The sequence below is a fragment of the Elgaria multicarinata genome, chromosome 11, assembly GCF_023053635.1.
Source record: "Elgaria multicarinata webbii isolate HBS135686 ecotype San Diego chromosome 11, rElgMul1.1.pri, whole genome shotgun sequence".
In the NCBI taxonomy this organism is placed as follows: domain Eukaryota; kingdom Metazoa; phylum Chordata; class Lepidosauria; order Squamata; family Anguidae; genus Elgaria; species Elgaria multicarinata.
The window spans coordinates 44,157,647-44,183,834 of record NC_086181.1 but is presented as its reverse complement, the minus strand read 5'-3'; the positions used below and the strand labels follow the sequence as shown (position 1 = coordinate 44,183,834).

At 50.2% G+C, this 26,188-nt stretch overlaps 3 protein-coding genes across 3 annotated transcripts in view; 2 read left to right on the top strand and 1 right to left on the bottom strand.

Annotated features, from left to right (window-relative positions):
* TM9SF1 (transmembrane 9 superfamily member 1) overlaps positions 1 to 20,145 on the top strand; it is a 29,897-nt gene extending 9,752 nt beyond the window's left edge. The window contains exons 7-15 of the mRNA XM_063137215.1: positions 461 to 540; positions 594 to 818; positions 926 to 1,063; positions 6,720 to 6,751; positions 10,327 to 10,453; positions 12,153 to 12,487; positions 13,072 to 13,879; positions 15,522 to 15,795; positions 18,262 to 20,145. Of these exons, the coding sequence (XP_062993285.1) occupies positions 461 to 540; positions 594 to 818; positions 926 to 1,063; positions 6,720 to 6,751; positions 10,327 to 10,453; positions 12,153 to 12,487; positions 13,072 to 13,879; positions 15,522 to 15,795; positions 18,262 to 18,655 (2,413 nt within the window). The 3' untranslated portion in view covers positions 18,656 to 20,145. The remainder of the gene's footprint in view (positions 1 to 460; positions 541 to 593; positions 819 to 925; positions 1,064 to 6,719; positions 6,752 to 10,326; positions 10,454 to 12,152; positions 12,488 to 13,071; positions 13,880 to 15,521; positions 15,796 to 18,261) is intronic.
* Positions 550 to 6,650, bottom strand: TSSK4 (testis specific serine kinase 4). Its single transcript, XM_063138330.1, has 4 exons — positions 6,444 to 6,650; positions 5,021 to 5,235; positions 3,264 to 3,627; positions 550 to 828 (listed from the first exon to the last, which is right to left on the bottom strand). Exons 1-4 carry the CDS (start codon positions 6,648 to 6,650, stop codon positions 550 to 552), a joined length of 1,065 nt encoding a protein of 354 aa, XP_062994400.1.
* A 1,585-nt stretch (positions 20,146 to 21,730) lies between the features above and the next one.
* Positions 21,731 to 26,188, top strand: part of IPO4 (importin 4) — a 39,466-nt gene continuing 35,008 nt past the window's right edge. Inside the window, exons 1-5 of the mRNA XM_063136511.1 lie at positions 21,731 to 21,835; positions 23,160 to 23,246; positions 24,013 to 24,092; positions 25,040 to 25,081; positions 25,641 to 25,770. Of these exons, the coding sequence (XP_062992581.1) occupies positions 21,767 to 21,835; positions 23,160 to 23,246; positions 24,013 to 24,092; positions 25,040 to 25,081; positions 25,641 to 25,770 (408 nt within the window). The 5' untranslated portion in view covers positions 21,731 to 21,766. The remainder of the gene's footprint in view (positions 21,836 to 23,159; positions 23,247 to 24,012; positions 24,093 to 25,039; positions 25,082 to 25,640; positions 25,771 to 26,188) is intronic.

Sequence of the window (26,188 nt, the reverse complement as noted above, 5' to 3'; positions counted from 1 at the left end):
TCACACCTGCTCTGAACTGGTCCTGCGTCCAAATGCCAGCAACTCCTTACTTAACTGGGGACGGAGGATGTTTCTGTCCGTCCCCCTCATTTTTAACAGATGAAAAGTTCTCCCCCCCCCAAAAAAAAAACTGAGCTTGGTGGGATTTGAACCCAAGACCGTCACACACCCCCTTCATTGAGAATTTGCATCCTTAGCAAGAAAGCCCATCAGAAGTCACAGTGCGTGGAGACGTCTGCCGCCTCGCCAAAACGGACTCCTGAAAACCAAAGACCTCACTCGGATTTAATAATTTTGCCCTTCGGGTTTCGCCTTCAAGGCGGTTGTGTATACAAATGCAATGTTCCAAAGCTTGACCTGGCTGTTGCTTGATAAAAGTGGGTGTTCGTACAGGCATCCTCTCTCTGGGTTTCCCCTGCCGTCCTTTTTTAATGTGCGTTTTCCCCCTCAAAAAACCCAGAAGTCTGCCGTTGAAGATGAGAAATCCAGCCGGGACGATGCCTTGCCACATCTTTGACTTTGAGAGTCCCTCGTTTCAATGTAACCCTCTCAGCTCGGTTTTTCCGGGGCTTTGCTTCCCTTAATCTGGCCAGTGCTGCGTGTGCGGCTAGCGGCTTTCTTTTTGTCCGCCGTATATGTGAGGGAACGCGACTTGGTGCTGGGGGTGTTCTTGCTGCCCTCGCCACCCCGGGGGCCGCAGATGGCCTCCAGGGCCTTGATCTCAGTGGTGGGCTTCTCTGCCAAGAACTTGAGCACCCAAGAGACCTTCAGGACTTCCAAAATGTTGAGCCGCTTCGAGGCCGGGCGGAGGATGCGGTGTACCAAGTCCTAGACATTTCCGGTGGGCCGAAAGAGAAGAGATTCCAGATTAAATACATCTCCTTTCCCTGTCTTTATGGGCACGTGCCCTTCTCTCCCCATGCAGGGTCTACTCCAGAGGTGCTGAACCTATTTTCGTCCGAGGGCCGAATTGGACTTCAGGGGGCCGCGTTCCGGCGGTGGGCGGAGCAAATTGAAAAGGGGGAGGAGCCAAAAATGCCAGCCTATTTTACCTCAGGCATGGGTAACTTGTGCCCTCTAAACACTTTGAACCAATAAAAAGAGATCGGCTCTAGTGTTGTAAAGTAGAAAAGTCTTAATCTCTTTGTACAGGTGTATCGAATGTTTAAAAAACGTTATTGCTAAAAAACTTTTTGAATAAAAGCTCGGCGTTTCGGATCTGCCGATCCTTCTTCAGGAGCTGATAAAACAATTAACACGAAGAATCAAAAAGTCAAAAAGGTCTTTGACTGTTCCATTTTGACTTTTTGATTCTTCATGTTAATTCTGTTTTATCAGCTCCTGAAGAAGGATCGGCAGATCCGAAACGCCGAGCTTTTATTCAAAAAGTTTTTTAGCAATAACGTTTTTAAAACATTCGATACACCTGTACAAAGAGATTAAGACTTTTCTACTTTACAACACCAGAGCCTATCTTTTTTTATTGGGTTCACATAGTGGTTTTTCCCCTCATCATTTTGATGTTTGCTCCAAATACTTTGACCACAGATCCCTTCCGCCCTAGCTAGAACAGGCAATGGCAAGGAATGATGGGAGTTGTTGGCCAAACTATCTTGGAGGGCCAGAAGTTGTACTGTCCCTATCCTAGCTTAGAGCTCCTAACCTCCAGTAACAAGGCCTTTGGGGTTTTCTTTACTGCAGGAGCAACTTGTGACCTTCCCAACGTTTTGGCCTACAATTCCCATCAACTATAATGGGAGTTGTAAGCCAAAACGACTTGAGGTCCTCATGTTGCCCACCTCTGCTTTAACTGTTGTAGTGTTTTCCCCCTCCTTGAAACGTCCTGGTGTCTGATACCTCCCGTTTAATGGGGAATAAGGCCTCCCAGCCGTTTGAAAACCACCCTCTTAGGGGTAAAGAAAGGCCAGGAAGAAGAGGAAACGCAACTGGAGCGAGAAGGAAGACAATCTGAGGAGGCCTGAGGTTTCCTAAGTGCAGCCAGGGTGGCATGTGCTCCTGCCACCCCCGTGATACAGCCTCGGGGCCTTTCTGTGGGTGGGGAGGCTCTTAGCCTTAATATTTAGGCTGCCTTTGGGAGAGGCACCTGTCTTTGGCGCAAACAGCAGCAGCAGCTGGGAGAGAGTTCTCTTTCTCTCCGCTCACTTCTGCAGATGGGGCCCTATGCCAGGTTCCTGCCAAAATTGCACACACAGCTGTTTATAACAACAGCACCTTCGGAGGTAAAAGTGCGGCCGGGTTTTCAGCAGGAAAGTGGCGCTGAGCACCCGATCCGGATGGGGAGCGGCACGTTCCCAACTGGGTCCCCGCGGCTGGTTTTTCTTCCGAAAAGAATTGGGCAGCTTCGGCCCGGCTTCTTTAAAATCGTAAAGGACGTCGCATGGCGTCTGGCATGAGAAAGGATTGAAAGGGAAGCGGGGTTGCTGAGGGAAACGTGATAGCAGCTGATTCCCAAGAGGAAGAATGTGGCTGTGGCCCGCTCGGTTGAGTAGTGATGGATTGAAAAGTTGTACCGGTTGAATGTCTGCCTGCTATGAAGCGGTAAATTCATGGGTGTCGAGGGAAGAGACCTTGCAGCAAAAGGGAACAACACCTCAATGAGGGCTCTGCCTACTAGCTTTTTTGTTCTTGTATTCAAAGTGTGGGTAAGCTGTGTTTTGGGGTCAAGTCCTCACAAAGAGACGCCCGAAGATGAACGTTACAAGATACAGTCGGGCACCTCAGAGAAGGGCAAAGTTTCCCAAAGGAAAATGGCCGTGAACCACACAAGCCATCCACGTTCTTAAGGAAAGGTTGCAAGGATGTTTTCAAGACCGCCTTAAAGACCTGTGCGGAAGAGGCTAAGTCAGGACCAAGGAGCCATTTTGTCTCTGTAGGCTGGATTGCTCCCCGGGGCTCTCCCTGAGGCCCAGATGATGTCGGGCCAAGCCCATTTGTAATATCAGGGTCAGAACTACAACTTCCATCAGCCCTGGGCAGCATGGCCAATGGCAAGGTCTGATGGGAATTGGTCCAACGTCTGGTGAGACACACAGTTGAATTCCCTTCTGTACGGGGAAGGCAATGGAGAAGCAAACGCTCTCCTGCCTCTCTTCTCTGGGAGGCGGGGCTTCAGGAAGGGGGTGGAGCCAGCCTACAGGCCAGATTTGGCCCATGGGCCGAAGGTCCCCCACCCCAGGCTCAGAGTACAGTAACTCTACCAGAAGGGAGTTCCGTAAAGAGTTTGAGGGTGTGGCTACCCTTACCTTGATTTCCTCGTTGATCTGGAGATGGCTGGGGAAGGTCACCTCTTTCTGGGTCTCCCGGAGCAACTTCTTGAGGTTGGTGTCATCGAAGGGCAAATGGGCCACCACCAAGGTGTAGAGGATGACGCCCATGCTCCAGATGTCGGAGAGGAAGGGGTTGTAGGGCAACCCCAGCAAGATCTCCGGGCAAGCGTAGGCGAAGCTGCCGCAGTAGGTCTGGCTCAGGTGTGAGAAGCAGCTCATCATACGGTAAGAAGGAGTGGCGGCCGGCTGCGTCTGGGCGGCCACCATCTTGGAGAAGCCAAAGTCGGAGATCTTGATGTTCTCGCGCTTGTCGAGAAGGAGGTTCTCGAGTTTGAGGTCCCTGCAGTGCCCGCCCGTGGAAGGAAAAGGCAGAGGTGAAAAGGGAAGGAGTGGCCCAGAGAGCATTGGAAGGCATGTGCCCTGGATCTTAGCAGAGGGGCTCTGCTCTGGGGTAGAGCCATGTTCCTGAGTTTATGGAGAGTTGGAATCCATGACATCTCCAGTTGATGGGATCTAGGGTACCAGGAGAATCATAGAATAGTCAAGTTGGAAGGGGCTTATAAGGCCATCGAGGCCAACCCCCTGCTCAATGCAAGAAGGGATTCCTACTTGATGCCCTGGAAAGGCACTGTGACTCAAGAGTAGACCAGCCTCCCCCAACCTGGTGCTCACCAGATGTATTGGATGGGAACTCCCATCAGTCCCAGCCCGCAGCCAGTGAAGCTTTTTCAGGAATCATAGAATCATAGAATAGCAGAGTTGGAAGGGGCCTACAAGGCCATCGAGTCCAACCCCCTGCTCAATGCAGGAATCCACCCTAAAGCATCCCTGACAGGTGGCTGTCCAGCTGCCTCTTGAAGGCCTCTAGGGTGGGAGAGCCCACAACCTCCCTAGGTCACTAATTCCATTGTCGTACTGCTCTAACAGTTAGGAAGTTTTTCCTGATGTCCAGCCGGAATCCGGCTTCCTTTTAACGAAAGATGCAGGCGTGGGAGAAAGCTAGGTATGCTGCATTTCAGCCTGGCCTCCTGGTGCGAAATTATTATTATTATTAATCACTTTTCTATACCGCCCCATAGCTGAAGCTCTCTAGGCGGTTTACATCTGTCAAGTATGCTGTAGGATGGATTCCTGCATCAGCATCATCAGCATCATCATTATTATAATTATTTATATAGCACCATCAGTGAGCAGGGGGTTGGACTCGATAGCCTTTTAGGCCCCTTCCAACTCTACTATTCTATGTTTAAAATAATTAAAAACAAGATACAAAATTTAAAACCATAAAACGTACACAAAAACATATATAGAACTATAAACAACTTTAAGCTGTCAGCCAAACCTAAAAACAGATCCTAGACCAGTGAAGCTCATCGCATGTTGTTAAATGCCTGGAGAAAGAGAAAAGTCTTGACCTGGCACCAAAAAGAGAGCAATGTTGGCACCAGGCGGACCTCGTCGGGGAGATCATTCCATAATTGCGGGGGCCACCACAGAGAAGGCCCTTCTCCCTTGTGGCCATCTTCTGAGCCTCCCTCGGAGTAGGCACCCGGAGGAGGACCATAGATATTGAGCCCCGCCCCGCCAAAAAAACTAACAAAGGTAGTGGAAGGTCCAGGTGACAAAAGCCTGATTATTCTGGCTTGCAGCAGCTGTGTGCAATGACTAAACCGATGCCCAGAGGTCGATGCTGGGGAACTCCCGCCCCGTCACCACCTCTCTCCCTTGCTCACCGGTGGACGATACCCTTGCCGTGAAGGTAGGCGATGCCCAGAGCCATCTGGGAGAACCACTTCCCAGCCAGGGCCTCGGAGCAAGCGCCCGACTTCTGGATCCATTCCAAGACGTCACCGCAAGGGGCCAGTTCCATGATGATGTAGTGACGGGAGGTCGTCTCAATCGCTTGGTAGAAGCTGATCACGTATTTGTGCCGCAGGCTTTTCATCACCTGCAGGGGAGGGGTGGGCAGAGAACTCAGAGTTAAACTTCTGACACCATTGCGCACACAAGTCCTACAATTGCCACTGTGCAAAACCAAAATTCCTACAAAATTCCCAGCATTCCCCAGACAGCGTTGTAGGACTCCCCCCCCCCCCCAGTCTAAATATGCATAGGATTGAACTTGTACCATACCAAACTTTGAGCTGAATTAGATTACGCCATTCTCTTGCTAACGTTACTTTATTTGGTAGGTGTGGGCAGGTGCCATGTTTGTATATTTATTCTTCTCTTTGTGTCGAACTCCGATTCCAAACTCCATATTAGGGTAACACATTGATTAGGCCAACCTGATGGTTTCATACAAATGTGCAAGCTTCCGAAATCTCCAGATCTCTTCATCAGGCAGGAGGACGTGGTAAAAATCAGATTGGCAGCGAGCGGGGGGGGGGGGGGGTGGCGGCGGGGGGTAGCTGCTTGAAGGGACATGTATTGCAAATTCTGTTTTGATCTGCTGTATTTTATGATTTTAATAAATACATCAATTCCTTCAAGCGGGAAAGTTTATGCCTGAATACGGGCACAACCCAATGCATGTTTGGAGAGAAAAAGGTCCTTCAATTCACAGCATTCCCCAGCATCCTCCCAGAGTGCAGGACACGGAATAACGGGCTCAAGTTAAAGGAAGCCAGATTCCAGCTGGACATCAGGAAAAACTTCCTGACTGTTAGAGCAGTGCGACGGTGGACTAAGTTACCTAGGGAGGTTGTGGGCTCTCTCACACTAGAGGCCTTCAAGAGCCATCTGTCAGGGATGCTTTAGGGTGGATTCCTGCACTGAGCAAGGGGTTGGACTCGATGGTCTTGTAGGCCCCTTCCAACTCTGCTATTCTATTATTCCATGCCGGGAATTATAGGACTTTTTTGTCTGCCTAAACATGCATCGAATTGTGCCCTAAATGTGTCAGTCTTCAGTAACTCAAGACTCTTTGTTGTTTTGACTCTCTAATGTAGCCTTCTCCAACCTGGTGTGTCCTCTAGATGTGTTGGACTACAACCCCCAGCATCCCCCCCCCCAAGCCAGCCAGTTGTGGTCCAACACATCTAGAAGACCTCATGTTGGGGGAGGCTTTTTTAGAAGTAGAGAGATCCAAGAGGCTAACAATTCGAGCTGGTTCAAACCCCTTTCCCCGCTATCTGCCCCAGTGGACGTCACGACCTGAATTTCCCTAGGTAGGAATTTAGTCAGGTAGTCCTCTGAGGCCTTCTTCTTGGAGATGATCTTAATGGCCACCATGGTCTTCTGCTTGGCAAAGTAGGCCTCGTAGACGGTCCCGTACGAGCCATGTCCAATCACTTTTCCAATCTGGTAACCATACTGGTCCATCACCGAAACATATGGTGTCGAGGAAGAGTGTTCCACCATGGCAAAAGCCTAGTTCACTACCCCAACCCAACTTCAGTGTGTCGATGTCTTTTTGGTTTCTGCTCCAAGAATACGTGGAGAGTGTCGCGAAGGACGGGCAGGTACCGCCGTACAGAAAACCAGTTAGGAACCCTGCAACTCATCCAGCGAGGAAAGGATGGTCAAATTCTCCCACCATGCATCCTGGTCCACGCAATTACTGGGGACAGGCAGATACTGTTGGGATCCGCTTCTCTCGCCCTACTCGAGTCCGAGATGGGAGAATCCAAATTGACATCTTTTCCGGTAATGGCTTTGAAGGAAGTAACAGGATCCAGCCCTCTGGACCCCCACTGCCTTGACTGGAATCCCCCCACCCCACCTGGATCGCCCCCACCCCCCAGGCTTCTGATGACGCCCCAGCACTCCGTCCAAGCCAATTGGCCGGCGGGGTTCCGGTTACCACAGGGATGCTTCTGTAGAAGGTAATGGGGGATTGTCTTATGACAAAGGATGCATGTAGGCCTAGGTCCTACCATAGAGTCAGGATTCCATGTGATTCTAGCATGACTGGCTGGAGATTGGTGGGAGATTCAGGACAGGTAAAAGGAAATCCTTTTTCACATGGCACATAGTTAAACTATGGAATTTGCTACCAGAAGATGTAGTGATGGTGACTACCTTGGATGGCTTTAAAAGGAGTTGGATAAATTCCTGCGGGAGAAGACTATCAATGGCTACTAGTCTTGATGGTTATGGATTCCTCCAGTATCAGTCTGTATACATGTCATGTCTAGCCCTGCTCCACCTGGGTTGGAAGGAGGTGTTTCAGGTGATCAATCAGAATCAGACTCTGAAGTAGAGGAGTTGGTGCCAGAAACAGGCCAGCCTGTACCAGTGGGGGAGAAAGCTCTCAAGGGCTCTTCACCAGCTGGGAAGGAACCTTCTCCAGAGCTTCTCCTGTCAAGGGCAAATAATACACAGTCAGTGGGAAGCCAACATCCTTCCGAAGGAGAGAGCATGGACAGGTTAGCCGATCCTAGAGTACGCCGCAGTCTAAAACGAGTGGAGTGAAAGGAAGGTGAGAGAAAGTCAGCCCGGCTCACATTGCGTCAGAAGCCACCCCAAAACTAGTCTCTCTGAAGTTAACGCGTCTGGGGAAAAGGCTTTCCATTCTTCTTGAGCGGACAATTGTCTCGCTTAGTTTGCCTAGTTTTGCCTAGGGGAAAGTTCCTAGAGATTAGACTCTCTTCAGGTGGGAAGAGATGTTTATGGCTTAAATAAAGCTTTGTGGATCACTTAGCAGGCTTCATTATTGTCTCCCAAGAAGGCGGGAGGTTTTGAGAAACACGACAATACACCAGTTAGTGGGGAACATGGGTGGGAGGGTTCTGTGCACTTATGTCCTGTTTGTGGTTTTCCTATAGACAGCGGGTTGGCCACTGTGTGAACAGATGTTGGACTAGATGGGCCCTCAGTCTGAACCAGCAGGGCTGCTCTTATGACCAGGATACCTGAAACAGTGGCTTCTCCCTTACCAACCAGATAGGGTGACCATATGACCCGGATTTGCCCGGATATGGCCGGATTTTTGCTGTAAACCGGCAGATCCGGGAGGGGGAGGGGAAATCCAGGTTTTTTGCAAAGAGCAGCTCTAATGGGAATTAACAAAAATGCTTATAACTCCGTCATTTTTTAAGATAAAGACATGAAACTTGGCACAATGGTAGCTCTTAGGAAGGGCTTTAGTCATACCAAATTTGAAACAGATCTGTTCATCCACTGATTTTTTACGAATTTTTTTAAAAATTAAGGTTTTAAAATTATTATTTTTAAAATCGTCATTTTTAAAGATAAAGACATGAAACTTTGCACCATGAAAGGACTTAGGTAGAGCTTTAGCCACACCAAATTTAAAACAGATCTGTTCATCCATTGATTTTTTAGGAATTTTTTAAAAATTGAGGTTTTAAAATTATTATTTTTAAAATCATCATTCTTAAAGATAAAGCGATGAAACTTTGTACCATGATAGGATTTAGGTAGAGCTTTAGCCACACCAAATTTGAAAGAGATCCGCTCATCCATTGATTTTTTAGGAATTTTTTAAAAAATGACGTTTTAAAATTATTATTTTTTAAACTGTCATTTTTAAAGATAAAGAGCTGAAACTTAGCTTTTAGGTAGAGCTTTAGCCATACCAAATTGAAACAGATCTGGGGCCAGTAGCAAACCCTGTTAACAACAACAGCAGCTTGCAATGAGTGAAGATACAGTCAGAAAAAATATTTGAGGGAAGGGGAGAATGTAACACTTTTTATACTGTTGTTTTTATACTGTTTTTATGTTTTTTAAATTTTTGTATACTTTTAATGTTTACTATTTTTAATTGTTGTAAACCGCCCAGAGAGCTTCAGCTGTGGGGCAGTATATAAATGTAATAAAATAAATAAATAAATAAATAAATAAATAAATAAATAAATAAATAAATAAATAAATAAAATAACACAAAGAGTATAGCAAAAGCTTCAAAGTACAGCAAAACCTACAAAAGTAGGATTGAGTGAAGTTAATTTCAGATACATTGAATCTCTCACTTGTTCTTTATTTCAGTGATTTTAACATTAAGATGTTATGAAGAAGAGATTTGTCTTAAATGTGTGCTGTAAAATCAGACATGTGACCATGGCTGTGTTCGGGTGGGCACGCCCCCTTGGTGCTGGACACGCCCCCTTGGGGGCGACCATGTTGTCCTCCTTTTTGTTTTCCAAAATATGGTCACCCTACAACCAGACCAATCACTAAGGACATCAGAGGGCGTGCTCCTGCTGGTTCCACATGGACCTATGGAGTCCACGAGGAGAAGAGCCTTTAGTGTGGTGGCCCCTTTTCTTTGCAGTTCCCTGCCCCTGGAGGCCAAGCAGGCACCAGCACTGCTGATTCTGGTGCCTCTGAAAACAGCTCTTTTCTAGGAAGCATTCCTTAACGAGCCAGCTAAGGTTTTTAATTGGTATTGTGGTAAGAGTCCTCAAATTGAGCTCTCTGTTTTAAAATGATCCATTTAAATACGCTGTTTTTAATATTTTTATCTTATGTTTTTGCTGTTTTATTTGTTATGCTCACCTCTCCGGAATCTATTTTAGATAAGGAGCTATATATAAATATTGTGAATACGTACATACATAATGTTCTTATTGACAATATGTTCACTATTTACAGGATATGAACACATCTGAGGTTAATCAACTTTATGAATAAGGAGGTAAGAATAGAGGATGACGGGTTTCGCAGGGGAGGCTGGTGGCTCCAGTGTCAGTGGGGCTATGAATCCATTCTGGGTTTTAGTCGGAACCAGCCAGAACTCTAAAGGGGCTCTCCAAGGAGCTGAACCCTATCTGCAAAATAGGTTCAGCACCTTTAGAGTTTTGACTGGTTCTGACTGAGACCCATTCACAGCCCCACCAATATCAGAGCCACCAGCCTCCATTGTATATAAGAAACCCACTAACGTAGTTTCAAGTGGTTAAGGACAGAACTGGTGCATTGTTGAGTCCTCCATTCCCTTCCTCAGTTTCCCCTCTTGAAAATAGACCCCCCCCCCAATCCCTTTAAGGTGGAGGCACCCTTAGCAAGGGCTCATCCGTCTCAGATACTTTTTTTCCCTCCTGGGGCTTGAGCGTGCGCCTGTCCCTTTAAGAGGTGGGCGGAGCAAGAGCGGAAGAGACGCTTTATGTATTGCCATCTCTATGGAGTTTCCAGGCCCCACATCCGGAACTACGTCTGTATGTGGGCAGTGAGGCCCCCGCGGCCGGCTGAGGGCGGAAGTAGGTGACAGACGTGGCTGGGGCTGTCCTCACTGATCGCCTGAAGGACCCCGAGGCGTTTGGAGCCTGTGTTTTCTCAGCGGACTCGTCCCTACCATTAGGAATCGCGCCGCTGGAGTGGTAGAGAACCGGAGAACGTCAGCTTTAAGAAGGAAAGAAGCTGGGAGTGGGATTGAGGGGGTCAGCGGGGTCAGGCATTGCAATGGGTGGCCTCTGGGGCTGAGAGAGAGGCCACCCCTCTCCTCCCCTTCACCTCCTTGCAGCCTGGTTTGCTGCTCTGGGCGCCCCTTTTCCTTTTATTTATTTCCCCCCCCCTTGTGCAAAAGGAGTTACAAGACCTGCAGGCAGCGCCTAGGACAGCCCTGGGAAGGCAGGTGAGTTGGGAGGAGGGGGCACCCTTGGGGGAAGGGGCTTGTGCCATAGTGATCTGGGGGCAACTTTTTTGTGGGGGGGAGGGAGACACAGCAGCAGCATGGTTTGCTGCTCGGCTTAGGAGGGGGGTGATGAGCCTCCAGGTTTCAGCCACGTTACAGGCTGCCCAGGTAGGTTAGGTTTCCAGGGTGGGCATTGGACGGGAAAGACGTGGTTGGCACCACCTGCAAAAGCATCACCACCAAAATGGAGGCATTGTGACAGGTACCTGTGCATGAAATATCTCCCTTCCCCCAGCTGGGCATCATTCACCACCAAACCATGGTTCTTTCCTAAGCAAGGTTCTCTGATTGGCATTGCCCAAATGGCAATGTCCAAAGCAGCAGACGTGATGCCTGTGGCTTGACACCTCCTTCCGCCCCCGGTCAAATTGGCCCTCCCAAAGCACGGCTAACTCCTGGAAAGGTGGTCCAAACCCATAGATACAAAGGCAGCTGTGTGTGCATGTGGTGGTATTACTTTTTTTTTTTTAATGAAACCCACGGGATAGATTTCGGGATGTATGCCTGGTTCTGTGGTGGAAGGAAAACAATAGCACAGTGTCCTTTAAAAATGGAGAGTCCATAGCTCAGTGTTAGAACCCCTATATGCAGAAGGTCCCAGGTTCAATGCCTGATATCTCCAGGTAGGTCTGGAAAAAGCCCTGCCTGAAACCCTGGACAGCCACAGCCAGTCTAGTGTTGAGAATTTTTTTTATTTATTTTATTTATTTATTACATTTCTACACCGCCAATAGCCGAAGCTCTCTGGGCGGTTCACAATACTGGGTTAAGTGAACCTATAGCATAAGACAGTTTGCTATGTTCCTAATTGGTTGGTCTCTGGATACTGCCAGTCAGTATCGACAATACTGGGTTAAGTGAACCTATAGCATTAGACAGTTTGCTATGTTCCTAATTGGTTGGTCCCTGGATACTGCCAGTCAGTATCGACAATACTGGGCTAAGTGGACCTATAGCATAAGACAGTTTGCTATGTTCCTAATTGGTTCATCTCTGGATACTGCCAGTCAGTATCGACAATACTGGGCTAAGTGGACCTATAGCATAAGACAGCTGCTTGTGTTCCTAATTGGTTGGTCTCTGGATAGTGACCAGAGTAAGGGATTGAACCCTAGACAGAGGAATACTAGAACCTCAGGTTGGCATTGGTTGAAATGATGATCCAAAACCATAAGTATAACATTAACACTCACACAAAGGATACCTCACTGAAAATAGTTTCCTCTTCTTTCTCCCGAACCGCAGTCCAGCTCCCACCCGCCCTTGATCCCAGCACCACCCCATAATGGCCCACCTTCCATCCCTCGCCCTTCTCTTCTCCCTCCTTTCCCTCTTCTCCACGGCCTCCTCGGAGACTCACTACAAGCGCGGGGAAAAGGTAATGCTTTATGTCAACAAAGTAGGACCTTACCACAACCCGCAAGAAACCTACCATTACTACCAACTGCCCGTGTGCTCTCCGCTTGATATCCACCACAAAAGCCTTACCTTGGGAGAAGTGCTGGACGGGGACCGCATGGCCGAGTCCATGTACGAGATCCATTTCCGCGAGAACGTCGAAAAGAAGTCCCTTTGCGACATGGAGCTCACGACTGAGCAGGTAAACCTGGTCCAAATGTCTTAATTCCAGTATCTCTCCCAGGGTTCGGGGTGGAACGCAATGTGCATATTTCCTGGGGACATGCCCAACTTTATGTTCACATTTTATAGCTGGTTCCAATCCCTATTTCTGAGTCCGATTTCTCACCCTGGGATTGCAGTCCAATGTTAATCTTAGTCATAGAATCATAGGATAGCAGAGTTGGAAGGGGCCTGCAAGGCCATGGAGTCCAACCCCCTGCTCCATGCAGGAATCCACCCTAAAGCATCTCTGACAGATGGTTGTCCAGCTGCCTCTTGAAGGCCTCTAGTGTGGGAGAGCCCACAACCTCCCTAGGTAACGGATTCCATTGTCGTACTGCTCTAACAGTCAGGACGTTTTTCCTGATGTCCAGCTGGAATCTGGCTTCCTTTAACTTGTGCCCGTTATTCCATGTCCTGCACTCTGGTTTGGTGCATGCGTTGTCTGAGGCGTATTGATCAGCGATGGCTTCCTAAATACTAGAACTATCGATCGATAACACTCAGCCAAGACCTGGATCCGTGACGCTAGTTCTGTGGTGATGGCTCCTTTCTCTCTGGCAGGTGGAGCGCCTCCGCCAAGCCATCGAGGAGCTGTACTACTTTGAGTTCGTGGTGGACGACCTGCCACTCCGTGGCTTCGTGGGCTACATGGAGGAGAGCGGCTTCTTGCCCCACAGCCACAAGATCGGCCTCTGGACCCACCTGGACTTCCACCTGGAGTGGAACGGGGACCGCATCATCTACGCCAACGTCAGCGTCCGCAACGTCAAGCCCACCAGCCTGGACGACGTCCGGGGCAGCCTCTCCATCGCCCACACCTACAGCGTCCACTGGTCCGAGACCTCCTCGGAGCGGCGAGGCGAACGCCGGGGGAGCCGCGGCGGGGACGACGGCTTCTTCCCTCGCACCTTAGAGATCCACTGGTTGTCCATCATCAACTCCATGGTGCTGGTGTTCCTCCTGGTGGGCTTCGTGGTCGTCATCCTCATGCGGGTCCTCAAGAATGACCTGGCTCGCTACAACCTGGACGAGGAGGCCTCCTCCTCGTCCTTGGGCGATGACTTTGACCAAGGGGACAACGGGTGGAAGATTATCCACACGGACGTCTTCCGCTTCCCAGCCGGCCGAGGCCTCCTCTGCGCCGTGCTGGGCGTGGGCAGCCAGTTCCTGGCCTTGGGCACGGGCATCATCGTCATGGCCCTGCTGGGCATGTTCAACGTCCACCGGCACGGTGCCATCAACACGGCCGCCATCCTCCTCTATGCCCTCACGTGCTGCATCTCCGGCTACGTTTCTAGCAACTTCTATCGCCAGATCGGCGGTGAGCGCTGGGTCTGGAACATCCTGCTCACCACCAGCCTCTTCTCCGGTGAGGTCCCACCTTGTTGACTCCTGGTTTGTTGTGTCACTCTAGAAACTGAGGCGCCCCGTCTGTCTCGCAGGAGACTGTTTCACTGCCCCTTTCCTTTGCCCAGAGCCTCGTGTGGCGCAGAGCGGTAAAGCAGCAGTTTCTGCAGCCGAAACTCTCCCCACGGCCTGAGTTCGATCCCAGCGGAAGCTGGTTTCAGGCAGCCGACTCGGGTCGACTCAGCCTTCCATCCTCCCGAGGTCGGTAAAATGAGTACCCAGTTAGCTGGGGGAAAGGTAATCACGGCCGGGGAAGGCAACTGCAAACCACCCCGCTATAAGGCCTGCCAGGAAAACGTCAGCGAAAGCTGGCGTCCCTCCAAGAGTCAGTAATGATTCAGTGCTTGCACGAGAGGTTCCTTTCCTCTCCTTCCTTTGCCCAAGGGGTTGGGACACTCTGGTCCTCCTTAGTGATGTCTCTATGGCATAGTCTTCCCTCTGCTTTCCTTCATGGCCATTGGGCCTTGCTAATCCATGCCAGTGTCAACTAAAAAGGGATATTATAGAGCTGGAAAAAGTGCAGAAAAGGGCAACTAAAATGATTAAGGAGCTGGAGCATCTCCCCGATGAGGGAAGGTTACAACAGCTGGGATTGTTTAGCTTGGAAAAAAAGAGGCTAAGGGGAGACATGATAGAGGGGTACAAAATTATGCATGGTGGGGAGAAGGTGGACAGGGAGGCATTTTTCTCCCTCTCCCATAATACTAGAACCCGGGGTCCTCCCATGGAGCTGATTGGCGGGAGATTCAGGACAAATAAAAAGGACTTCTTCACACAGCACCTAGTTAAATTATGGAACTCACTACCACAAGAGGTAGTGATGGCCACCCATTTGGATGGCTTCAAAAGGGGGTTGGATAAGTTCCTGGAGGCGAAGGCTATCAAGGGCTACTAGCTCGGATGGTTGTGTGCTATCTCCAGTATTCGAGGCAGTAAGCCTGTGTGCCCCAGTTGCTGGGGAACATGGGTGGGAGGGTGCTGTTGCACCATGTCCTGCTTGTTCATCCCTGGCCGATGGCTGGTTGGCCACTGTGTGAATAGAGCGCTGGACTGGATGGACCCTCAGTCTGATCCAGCAGGGCACTTCTGATGTTCTTATGAGTTGAGCTCTCTGGTCCATTTATGTTCTATTTTCTATCCTGATGAGATGGTTAGTGAGCCTTGCTTGACCCGTTCCTGAAACCTTACGGAAGGGAGGTGGCTTGATCCTCTCTGTTCATCCTATGGGGGTTTAAATAAAAGCTCTTTGCTTCCCTTTCTAGGGGTCTGGTTGGTCATCTCTGGTTTGCAAGGGAGGGGGCTAGCCACCCCTCACATTTTTGGGAAATCAGTACGCCACATCAGGGCAACTCCTTTGTCACGGAGAAACACGCTGCAGAACGTTGCCATCCTTATGTGGATTCACTTTTGCCCCCATGAGGACTAGAAAGGTGCTTTTCTTTGCAAAGTGAAAGCTGATTCCTCAAGGGCGTTATGTGGGGTAGGCATTCAAGGTAACCATCTGTGAAGTCTCTGTAGCTTCATCTGGAAGGGCGTCTCCTTGACCCCCCCCCCCAGTTCCCCAATGGCGGCAGCTGACTATCTGTGTGTCTCTCTCTCCTCAGCGCCCTTCTTCCTGACGTGGAGCGTGGTCAACTCAGTCCACTGGGCCAACGGGTCGACCCAGGCGCTGCCGGCCACCACCATCTTGCTCCTGCTGACGGTCTGGCTGTTGGTGGGCTTCCCCCTCACCGTCATCGGGGGCGTCTTTGGCAAGAACCGGGCCGGCCCCTTTGACGCGCCCTGCCGCACCAAGAACATCGCCCGCGAAATCCCGCCTCAGCCCTGGTACAAGTCCACGCTGGTGCACATGACCATTGGGGGCTTCCTGCCCTTCAGGTGAGTGGCAGCGTGGAGGCAAGGCGGGACTTCCTGTATCTCTGGCCATGCCCTCCTTCTCCCTGATTTTTATTAGAGATGCAAACGCCTGAAGTGAAAAACTAAAATTTGGTGGTGTTACAGGGAGGACAGATGTTTTAAAAACCTTTTTCCCTGGGATTTTTGGAAAAATTGGGGGGAAAACATCGCCTCCCCTCTCCAATTTTTATGTTTCTTTCTTCCCAGGCCCTCACATCTCTAATTCTTATCTGCCCACTTATGATAGGAGAAATGCATCCAGCAATGATTCTAACTTGCCTGTACCTATATATTTCCTGTCTGCCACAAGATCCAATTTCCTATCTCCCTCATGGAGTAGGCATCTTCCTGTCTCTCAGGATGTAGTGTCTTTTTGATGGCACCAGTCCTCTGTGAGGAGAGACTGAAAGAACTGGGCGTGTTCAGCCTGGAGAAGACAAGACTGAGGGGAGACATGATAGCAATCGTCAAGGACTTGAAAGGTTGTCACACAGAGGAGGGCCAGGATCTCTTCTTGATCCTCCCAGAGTGCAGGACATGGAATAACGGGCTCAAGTTAAAGGAAGCCAGATTCCGGCTGGACATCAGGAAAAACTTCCTGACTGTTAGAGCAGTACGACAGTTGGAACCCATGACCTAGGGAGGTTGTGGGCTCTCCCACACTAGATGCAGCTGGACAGTCATCTCTCAGGGATGCTTTCATGTAGATTCCTGCACTTAGCAGGGGGTTGGACTCGATGGCCTTATAGACCCCTTCCAGCCCAACTATTCTATGATTCTATGAATTTCTTTAGAGAGCCCCTGTGGAAAGTTGCAATTGGCCTGAGCTCATGTCCCTTTCCTGTCTTGGAAGTTAGGCTCAATTTTCTCCATGTATACTGTGGGGGTGATCGTGATTTTTATCAGCTTAGGCAGGCACAACAACTGCGGCCCAATCCAGAGAAAGCTCACCTAGCCACAGTGACACATGCCTTGGTTACGTCCAGATTAGATTACCGCAGGCCACTCTACGTGGGGCTGCCCTGAAAGACTATTCAGAAACTGCAACTGGTACAGAATGTGGCAGCCAGAATGCTTCTGGGACCTCAGCGCTTGGATCATATTACTCCTATTCTGTATCATTTAACTTGGAGGCCTGTTAGTTTCCGGGGCCCATTCAAGATGCTGGTTTTGCCCCTGGAAGACATAAATGGTCCCTGGCCCACATTATATGAGGCCTGCCCAAGCTTTAAGGTCAGCCTCGGAGTCTCTGCTGTCCGGCCACCAGCAAGAGCCATGAGGCTAGCAGGCACTTGGGACAGGGATTTCTCAGTGGTGGCCCCACATCTTTAGAACTCCCTCCCCAGGGAGATATGTTTGGCCTCATCACTGCTGGCTTTCAAACACACACACACACACACACACACACACACACACACACACACACTTATTCTAGTCTGCATTTAGCACTTAAAAAACCACTTGCCCTTGCTGCTGTGTATAGTGTGTGTGTTCGCACGTGTATGTGTTTAATCATATGCTCATGTGTTTGTAGCATTGTATTTTGCCTGGTGAGCCCTGAAAGATGGACTAAAATAATAATCATAATAATCAATAACAACAGCAAACAGCAACAGCCAGCTGCTTCACAGGGTGATGATGATGATGACGATTTATTACATTTATATACCGCCCCATAGCCGAAGCTCTCTGGGCGGTTTACAAAAGTTAAAAACAGTGACATTAAAAAGAAATATACAAAATTTAAAACCGTAAAAAGCATAAAATACAAACAAAGGCAGACAATATCCATTTAAAAACAACTATTCTGGGGTCAGTTAAAAAACTCAGCCTATGCTGTTAAATGCTGTTAAATGTCTGGGAGAAGAGAAAAAGTCTTGACCTGGCGCCGAAAAGATAACAATGTTGGTGCCAGGCGAGCCTCGTCAGGGAGATCATTCCAGAATTGAGGGGCCACCACCGAAAAGGCCCTCTCCCTTGTTGCCATCCTCTGAGCGTCCCTTGGAGTAGGCACTCGGAGGAGGACCTTAGATGTTGAGCGCAGTGTATGGGGAAGTTCATGTCAGGAAAGGCGTTCCAGTAGGTATTGTGGTCCCAAGCCGTGTAAGGCTTTATAGCAGCCTTCCTCAACCTGGGGCGCTCCAGATGTGTTGGACTGCATCTCCCAGAATGCCCCAGCCAGGTGGCTGGGGCATTCTGGGAGTTGTAGTCCAACACATCTGGAGCACCCCAGGTTGAGGAAGGCTGCTTTATAGGTTAAAACCAGCACCTTGAATTGGGCTCAGAAACATACATGCAGCATATTTAAAGAGGTAACTTTTTTAAAAAAAGAAGTTAGGAGAGAGGCTTTGGATGTCTTGCCCCAATATTTCTAGGGGTTGTGGCAGGTTGCTAGTTCTGGAAGCCGGACCTCTCTCACTGTGGCTGCTTCTCTCCCTCTCCTGGCAGTGCCATTTCCGTGGAGCTGTACTACATCTTTGCCACCGTGTGGGGCCGGGAGCAGTACACCCTCTACGGGATCCTCTTCTTTGTCTTCGCCATCCTCCTCAGCGTCGGGGCCTGTATCTCCATCGCCCTCACCTACTTCCAGCTCTCGGGCGAGGACTACCGCTGGTGGTGGCGCTCTGTGCTGAGCGCCGGCTCCACCGGCCTCTTCATCTTCCTCTACTCGGTCTTCTACTACTCGCGGCGCTCCAACATGTCAGGTGTGGTGCAGACGGTGGAGTTCTTCGGCTACTCCCTGCTCACGGGCTACGTCTTCTTCCTGATGCTGGGGACCATCTCCTTCTTCGCCTCGCTGAAATTCATCCGCTACATCTACGTCAACCTCAAGATGGACTGAGCAACCCCGCCTTTGCTCTCGTTGGCTGGGGTTGCAATAACGCTCTGCTTTCCCATTGGCTGGGACGGGTGGGGCTCAAAATGGTACCTTCCATCATGGAGCTCCCCCGCCGATTGGCTAGCCTAGGCATAGCGCAAGACGCTCTCATCCCATTGACTGGGATCTCAGCTGAGCTCTGAGAACTTGGGCTGCTTATGACCTATCCCTCTATTGGCCGGACCTGTTCGAGAGCTTCCCAGCTCACTGCAGTGGCACTTGCTTGATTGTCAGGAAGGGGGGGAAATGGTATTCTTAAACTTGCCGCTCCTGTGGGTCAGGAAAACTAGCCAATCAGTGAGCCATGTAAATCTGGCCAATTAGTAAACACCGCTATAGATTTTTCCTCTCTGCTTTTTAAATTGGTCAAAACCGCAGTTTTTGTGCTGGGGTGAGAGTAATCGCTTAATACTCTCCTTTCACTGGTTGAAACGTGACCAATTGCCGTAGGCCTCTTATCATTGGCTGTGCAATTTGGCCAATTGACAGAAGCCAGGCTCAGTTAAGCAGGCGTCCTTTCCTCCTAAAAGGGAAAGTCTGATTTCCGTTGCTGAGCAGTCGGAAACTGTGAAGCTTTTCCCACCTTGATTCACTTCCTTCAGAGCTCTTATGCAAATGTGTGACAGATCCCAGCCGATCATATCAAAATGCAAATTAAAAACAACAACACCCTGACCCGTAGAAGGACCGGCAGGGCCGGCCTTGCAGATGCAGCTGGTACCACCCTTGGGGTTTTCCCCTCTCCAGGATTCTGAATCTCGAAGAGAATTGGCTGGCTAAGGGCCGCCTTCCCCAAACTGGTGGGGACAATTGGAGTTGTAATCCAACACATTCAGAGGGCACTAGGTTGGTTAAGGCTGCCTAGAGGTTTCCTGTGACTACATCCCCTTCCTGGGTCAGAGGTTAAAACTGATCCCTCCAGTGTTGGAGGGGGAAGAGTCTGGCTAAAAAAAAAATTAGTGGTGGGTCCAACATGGATTTCCCCCCTGAAGCTTTTCCCTTACCTGCATGCTGGAGGGAGAATAGAAGGGAAAGTTAGACTTACTCTCTTTATACACAAGGGATCAGGTTTCTTTATTAGATTCATGTAGCCAGCTGTTCTCGCCTGGTAGATGGCTTGATTTCATCCCCGATCAGGATTTTCCTCGCTCCCAAGTATTGCCAAGATGATTAATTTCTCTCTCTCTAGCTCTCTCCACGTCCTTTGTACTCCCAAGGTGCCTGGCGCTGTTATCGTAGGGGTGGGGGAGAACCTATCTCTTCCCTTCCCACCTGAGTGAAGAAAATGCCTATAATTATATATGGAAAATATATATATGAGGAGTTCTGTATATTAGCAAGGATTGAAGTCGGGTTATTTTTTAAGTTGATGTTTCGGTTTTGTTTCGGTTTCAATGGTTTCTTTTTACAGATCTTGAAATTAAACTTTATTAATAAAAGAAAGCCTAAATGCAGTCTCTGGTTGTATCAATGCAGACCATAAAAATGGTTTTCCTAGTTTTTGGTCTCTTTCCACTGACTCCAGCTCATCTCCCCAAGATGGTGGATAAAACCAGCACTGTGTCTATTCACGGAAACATCCCACAAATTTAGAGTCTGGTAACGGGTGCGGGATTCCACACATGGAGAATCTCTGCTTTCACTTAGAACAATTGAAAATAATTCCCAGTCCTCAAAGCTGTGAAAGTGGGCTCAACATTTCCCTAGTTACCTAGGGAGGTTGTGGTCTCTCCCACACTAGAGGCCTTCAAGAGGCAGCTGGACAACCATCTGTCAGGGATGCTTTAGGGTGGATTCCTGCATGGAGCAGGGGGTTGGACTTGATGGCCTTGTAGGCCCCTTCCAACTCTGCTATTCTATGATTCTATGAAATAGTCTTATCGTTTATTTACGCATTTATATCAGGGTGGCATACAGATAAAATCAGAAAATGTTGACATAAATAATATGCACAGCTAAAAATATATTACATCATTAAAACCATATATATTTAAAAGCAATAAAAACAATTTAAACTATGTATAACCATGGTGAAATTAGCCCGCAAAGGCTTTGATAAAGAGCCATGTTTTAACTTGGCGTCGAAATGAAGGCCTCCAAGGGGAGGGCGTTCCACAGCCGGGGGGCCACCACAGAGAAAGCCCTCTCTCACGTCCCACCATAATGTATGTCTCGTGTTGGTGGGCTGCGGAGGAGGGCTTCTCCAACAGATTTCAAATCTCGGGCAGGCATATATCGAGACAGGCGCTCCCTCCAGTACTGGAGAAGCAAAAGAAAGAGACACGATCTCTGAGCATGTGCAGGGTGCTTTTCCCTCAGCCACTGAGCCACCTTGAATGTGAAGGTCCATGGGCCTCCTCAAAGCAAGATGCAAATTGTGGCATCCTAGTAGGTTTGAGCCCTGGCACCTTGCTTCTCTCTCTCTCTCTCAAAATAATATCAATTAGGTTGCCGTGGCAACAAATGAGCCAGCTTGCCTACAGATACATCGGACCACAACTCCCAGCATGCCTCAGCTGGAGCATGCTGGGAGTTGTGGTCCAACGGAGGCATGCTGGGAGTTGTGGTCCAACGCATCTGGAGATCCGAAGGCTGGAAATTGAGCAAGTCGTGCAGCCTTTCCCCAGAACGGTTGGACTACAACTCCCATCAGCCCGGGCTTGCGTGGCCAATGGTCAGGGATCTTGGGAGTTGTAGTCCCAACGCATCTTGAGAGCCGCGGTGTTGGATGGACGAGCGTGGCAATCGGTCCTCCAAGGCAGGGGGGACGCGCAGTCCCGGAAGTTCGCCCCTGGGTACCCTTCTACCCCACCGGAAGCTGCGCCTTGTCTTCTCCACATGTGCTGGCAACACAGTTGAAGCCGCAGCCCAGCTCCGTTGGTGCAGGGGGCGGCTTGGCACAGCAGCACCTGCTGCGCTTTCTCTCCCTTCCCCTCAACCCTGGTGGGGGGCCCCCCCTCAGCTATCTAGTGGGGGGTGTCTCCCCTTTCCCACCCCCTCTTCTTTTCCCTGCATTCTCCCCACCCCCCTTTTTTTCTTTCACCCCCTATATTCTTCTCCTCCCCTCTTTGCACCATGGGGACGGAAGAGCTAGAAAAAATACTTTTCAACTTACTACAGCCTGACAATGCCATCATCCAACAGGTAAAGAGTTGGGGGAACAGATGGGTCAGGGGGCTGAAAGATGGGGGGGACAGGTGGATTAGGGGACAGGTGGATTAGGGGGCTGAAAGATGGAGGGACAGATGGATTAGGGGGCTGAAAGATGGGGGACAGGTGGATTAGGGGGCTGAAAGATGGAGGGACAGATGGATTAGGGGGCTGAAAGATGGGGGACAGGTGGATTAGGGGGCTGAAAGATGGGACGGGTGGATTAGGGGGTTGAAAGACGGGGGACAGGTGGATTAGGGGGCTGAAAGACGGGGGACAGGTGGATTAGGGGGCTGAAAGATTGGGGACAGGTGGATTAGGGGGCTGAAAGATGGGATGGGTGGATTAGGGGGTTTAAAGATGGGGGACAGGTGGATTAGGGGGCTGAAAGATGGGGGATGGGTGGATTAGGGGGCTGAAAGATGGGACGGGTGGATTAGGGGGTTGAAAGACGGGTGACAGGTGGATTAGGGGGCTGAAAGATGGGGGACAGGTGGATTAGGGGGCTGAAAGATGGGACGGGTGGATTAGGAGGCTGAAAGATGGGGGACCGGTGGATTAGGGGGTTGAAAGATGGGATAGGTGGATTAGGGGGCTGAAAGATGGGGATAGTGGTGGTAGAATCCAAACCGTTCAAGATGGTGAGACTCCACAGCTGCTATGGGACCTGTCAATGGTTAGGGCTTGAATTTGTGGGGTGGGAGGTTTTAGGATGTTAGATGTAAATAGAAGTACACCTGTGTGCACCAGTTGCTGGGGAACATGGGTGGGAGGGTGCTGTTGCACCATGTCCTGCTTTGTGGGTCCCTGGTGGTCGAGAGCTTGTCGGCCACTGTGTGAACAGAGTGCTGGACTAGACGGACCCTCGGTCTGGTCCAGCATCAGGGCTCTTCTCATGTTCTTAGTAAACTGTGTGTGTGTGTGTGTTTATATGGAGTTTCTTCAGGTCAGCATCTCTTTCATCTGTACCATATTTCCAGTATCCGAGGCAGTAAGCCTTTGTGCACCAGTTGCTGGGGAACATGGGTGGGAGGGTGCTGTTGCACCATGTCCTGCTTTGTTGGTTCCTGGCCAACAGACATGACTCCCAAAGAAACAGGAATGGGCAGGGAAGAGGGGCGGAGGGAAACGCATGGGAGTTGTAAACCAAAACAGAAAATCTTATTGGTGGATAGTCTTGTTTGGGTTTAAAACCCCACAGTTCCTCTTCTTCCATTGGGTGCAGTGACTGAACTGGAACTATTGGGAGAGGGTGCCGTTTGGGTAGGTTTTGCCTGCACCATTTAACTCTTTTCTCTCTCTCCCCCCCTCCCCCCAGGCCACAGCCCAGCTCAAAGAGGCCCTGAAGCAGCCCGTGGCCTTGTCCCATCTCTGCCATGTGATATCAAACTCCCAAGATCCTCAAGTAAGTCACAGCAGGGCCCAAAGGGCCCGGCTCCAACCTTTTTGGGCCCACAGGCACATCTGAAACTTTGGAAGAGCGTTGTGGATGCCATCCACAAAATTGCTGCTGGCGGGGGCGGCGGCATTGGGTGTCATAAAAATGGCTGCCATGGGAGGTTAGGCTGAGAGTCAGTGACTGGCCCAGAGTCACCCAGAGGGAATCTACACGTCGTTGTGAGGGCGCTTACAGGGCTGGACATCAGGAAAAACTTCCTGACTGTTAGAGCAGTACAACAATGGAATCAGTTACCTAGGGAGGTTGTGGGCTCTCCCACACTAGAGGCCTTCAAGAGGCAGCTGGACAACCATCTGTTGGGGATGCTTTAGGGTGGATTCCTGCATTGAGCAGGGGGTTGGACCCTTCCAACTCTGCTGTTCTATGATTCTATGCACCAGCTGAGGCATCAGATAAATAAATGTATCCTGTTCCGTCTTGCACCCCATCCCTTCCACCAAGGACAACGCTTGACCACACGCAACCGTCAGCTTCTGTATCCCCACCCCAACCATGGCCCTGTTAGATAATATATGTGGTATTTAAAAAAATTAATTTGAGTGCTTTTTTAAAAAGTGCTGTCTTCCTACAGGCAGTCTTAACATCCACGTTGTCTTCCTCTGAGCCCAGACCTGCCATTCCTGTTTCCCAGAATCCTCTCTGATTTGCTTCACACACACACACCCCGCCAGCCTCTCAGCTCTGTCTCTCACACCGTCTCCTCCTTCCCCAGATCCGGCAATTTGCTGCAGTGCTCATGAGAAGACGCCTCACCAAACACTGGAGGAAACTCAACGCAGCTGACCAGGGCATGTAAGTGCTGAAGGGGGCGGCGGGAGCCAGCGGAACAGCCGCACGCGCCTCCCCACTCTTTGTGGGGCAAAAGTTTTGCACTTTGACTCCCATCAGCCTCAGCCTGCATGGTCAGTGACCAGGAATGCTGGGAGTTGTAGTCCAAAACATATGGAGGTCACCAGGTTGGGAAAGGGTGATCCAGAGGATCACAGGGGATCCTGCAGTATTATTATTATTATTATTATTATTATTATTATTATTATTATTATTATTGCCCCATAGTTGAAACTCTCTGGGCGATTTACAAAGATTAAAAACAAGAAGCAAAATTTAAAACGCACCAACAGACGGTACTCACAGAGAAAACATACATCTGGGGAAAAACATAAAAACAAATTGGGATACATTAAAACCCATTTCATGTTGCTAAACGCCTGGGAGAAGAGAAAAGTCTTGACCTGGCAGGCCTCATCGAGGGGATCATTCCAGAATTGGGGGGCCACAACCAAGAAGGCCCTCTCCCGAGTCTCCCTCAGAGTAGGCACCCAGCGGAGGTCCTTAGCTGTTGAGCATAGTGTACGGGTATGTGCAAGCCGGTAGAGGTGGTCTGTCGGGTATTGTGGTCCTGGGCCACAAGCTCAGAAACATACAGGCAGCCAATGCAAGCGGGCCCAATTATGTGTCTGAACTTTCTGGTCCCTGTTAGCAATTTGTCCACTTCACTTTGCACAAGCTGCAGCTTCTGAACCGTCTTCAAAGGCAGCCCCACGTAGAGCGCATTGCAGTAATCTAACTGGGAGGTTACCGGAGCATAGGTAACCGAAGCCAGGTTATCCCTGTAGGCGACGTGCACGGTGCGGAGGTTGCCCCGGGGCGAGGGGCGCTCCTGCATCGCAGCTCGCACCACGGGCCCCAACGCCGCGCTCAGTAGCAAGAGCTGACACCCGCCATCTTGTCTCTTCCAGGCTTAAGACGCTGGCACTGAGCACCCTGCAGCGGGAAACAGAGTGAGTCTCCGGAAGGCCTCGTGGGGATCTGTCACTTGGTGGTAGCTGAGCCCCTGGCTTTCATGCCGAAAGTCCCGGAGTCCATCTGGAGGGCTCTGGAAGTTGGCTCAGGCTGCCTTCCAGCAGAACTGTTGTGGAGGGAGCTTGCTGAGGGGATGAACAGAAGTTCAGTGGCACCTCTAGCTCCAGGGGCGATCCGCCTCTGAACGGTGGGGGCTGGTGGCTCCAATGACAGTGGGGCGGGGAATCCGCTCTGGGTTTCTGTCGGAACTCCAAAGGCGCTGCGCAAGGTGCGGAAGCCTCTGCTGCCTCTGAATCCCATGCCCCAGGGTCAGGGGAACAACAGGGCACGGCGGTTTTGCCTGCTCGCAGCCTTCCCAGAAGCATCTGGCTGTCCCCCGCCGGAGACCGGATACTGGGTTAGGGGGACTCTTGGTCTGCTCCAGCGGGAAACGCTCTTGTGTTTCAACGCCCGTCCGTCCGTGTCTCCGCCGTGGATGAGACGGACTCGCGAGGGCTGTGAGGGGTCGAACTGGAGCTTTCTGCTCTGCTTTCCCAGCCATAAGGTCTCCTTAAGCCTGGCCCAGCTGGCTGCCGTCATTCTGAAGAACGAGACGCTGGAGAAATGGCCCCAGATGCTCCAGCTCATCCAACACGGAGCCCGCTCCCAAGACCCCACCCAGTGCCAGGTACGTTTGGGGGCTCTGCGTCTTCTTGGGGACTTTGGAACTCCCTGCTAGAGGAGACCCCCTCCCTGGTCTCCTTCTGCCAGCCGCCAAAGACATCTTTTCTCAGGCCGGGCTTCAGCAGAACAAGCAGGTCTGTTGTGGAGGTTGTTGGGTTGTGTGTGGTTTTTTTAAATGATTGCCTGTCCTGCATTGGCTGTAGCCATCTCGGTGACAGGACTGACTACAAGGCTAGGGTGACCCTATGGAAAGGAGGACCGGGCTCCTGTCTCTTTAACAGTTGCATAGAAAAGGGAATTTCAGTAGGGGTCATTTGTAGGCACGCCGCAACTGCTGAAATCCCCTCTTCATCACAACAGTTCAAGCTTGCAGGAGCCCTGCCCTCTTTTGTACCTGGTCACTCTAGTTTAACTAGGGCAGT

Excerpts from the sequence above, each read along its gene's own strand:
- TSSK4 (XM_063138330.1), bottom strand. The coding sequence starts at position 6,650 with ATGGTGGAACACTCTTCCTCGACACCATATGTTTCGGTGATGGACCAG. Across the intron at positions 5,236-6,443 it reads TCCTACCTAGGGAAATTCAG|GTGATGAAAAGCCTGCGGCA; the intron begins GTCGTGACGTCC and ends CCTCCCCTGCAG. Across the intron at positions 829-3,263 it reads AGATCAACGAGGAAATCAAG|GACTTGGTACACCGCATCCT; the intron begins GTAAGGGTAGCC and ends GGAAATGTCTAG.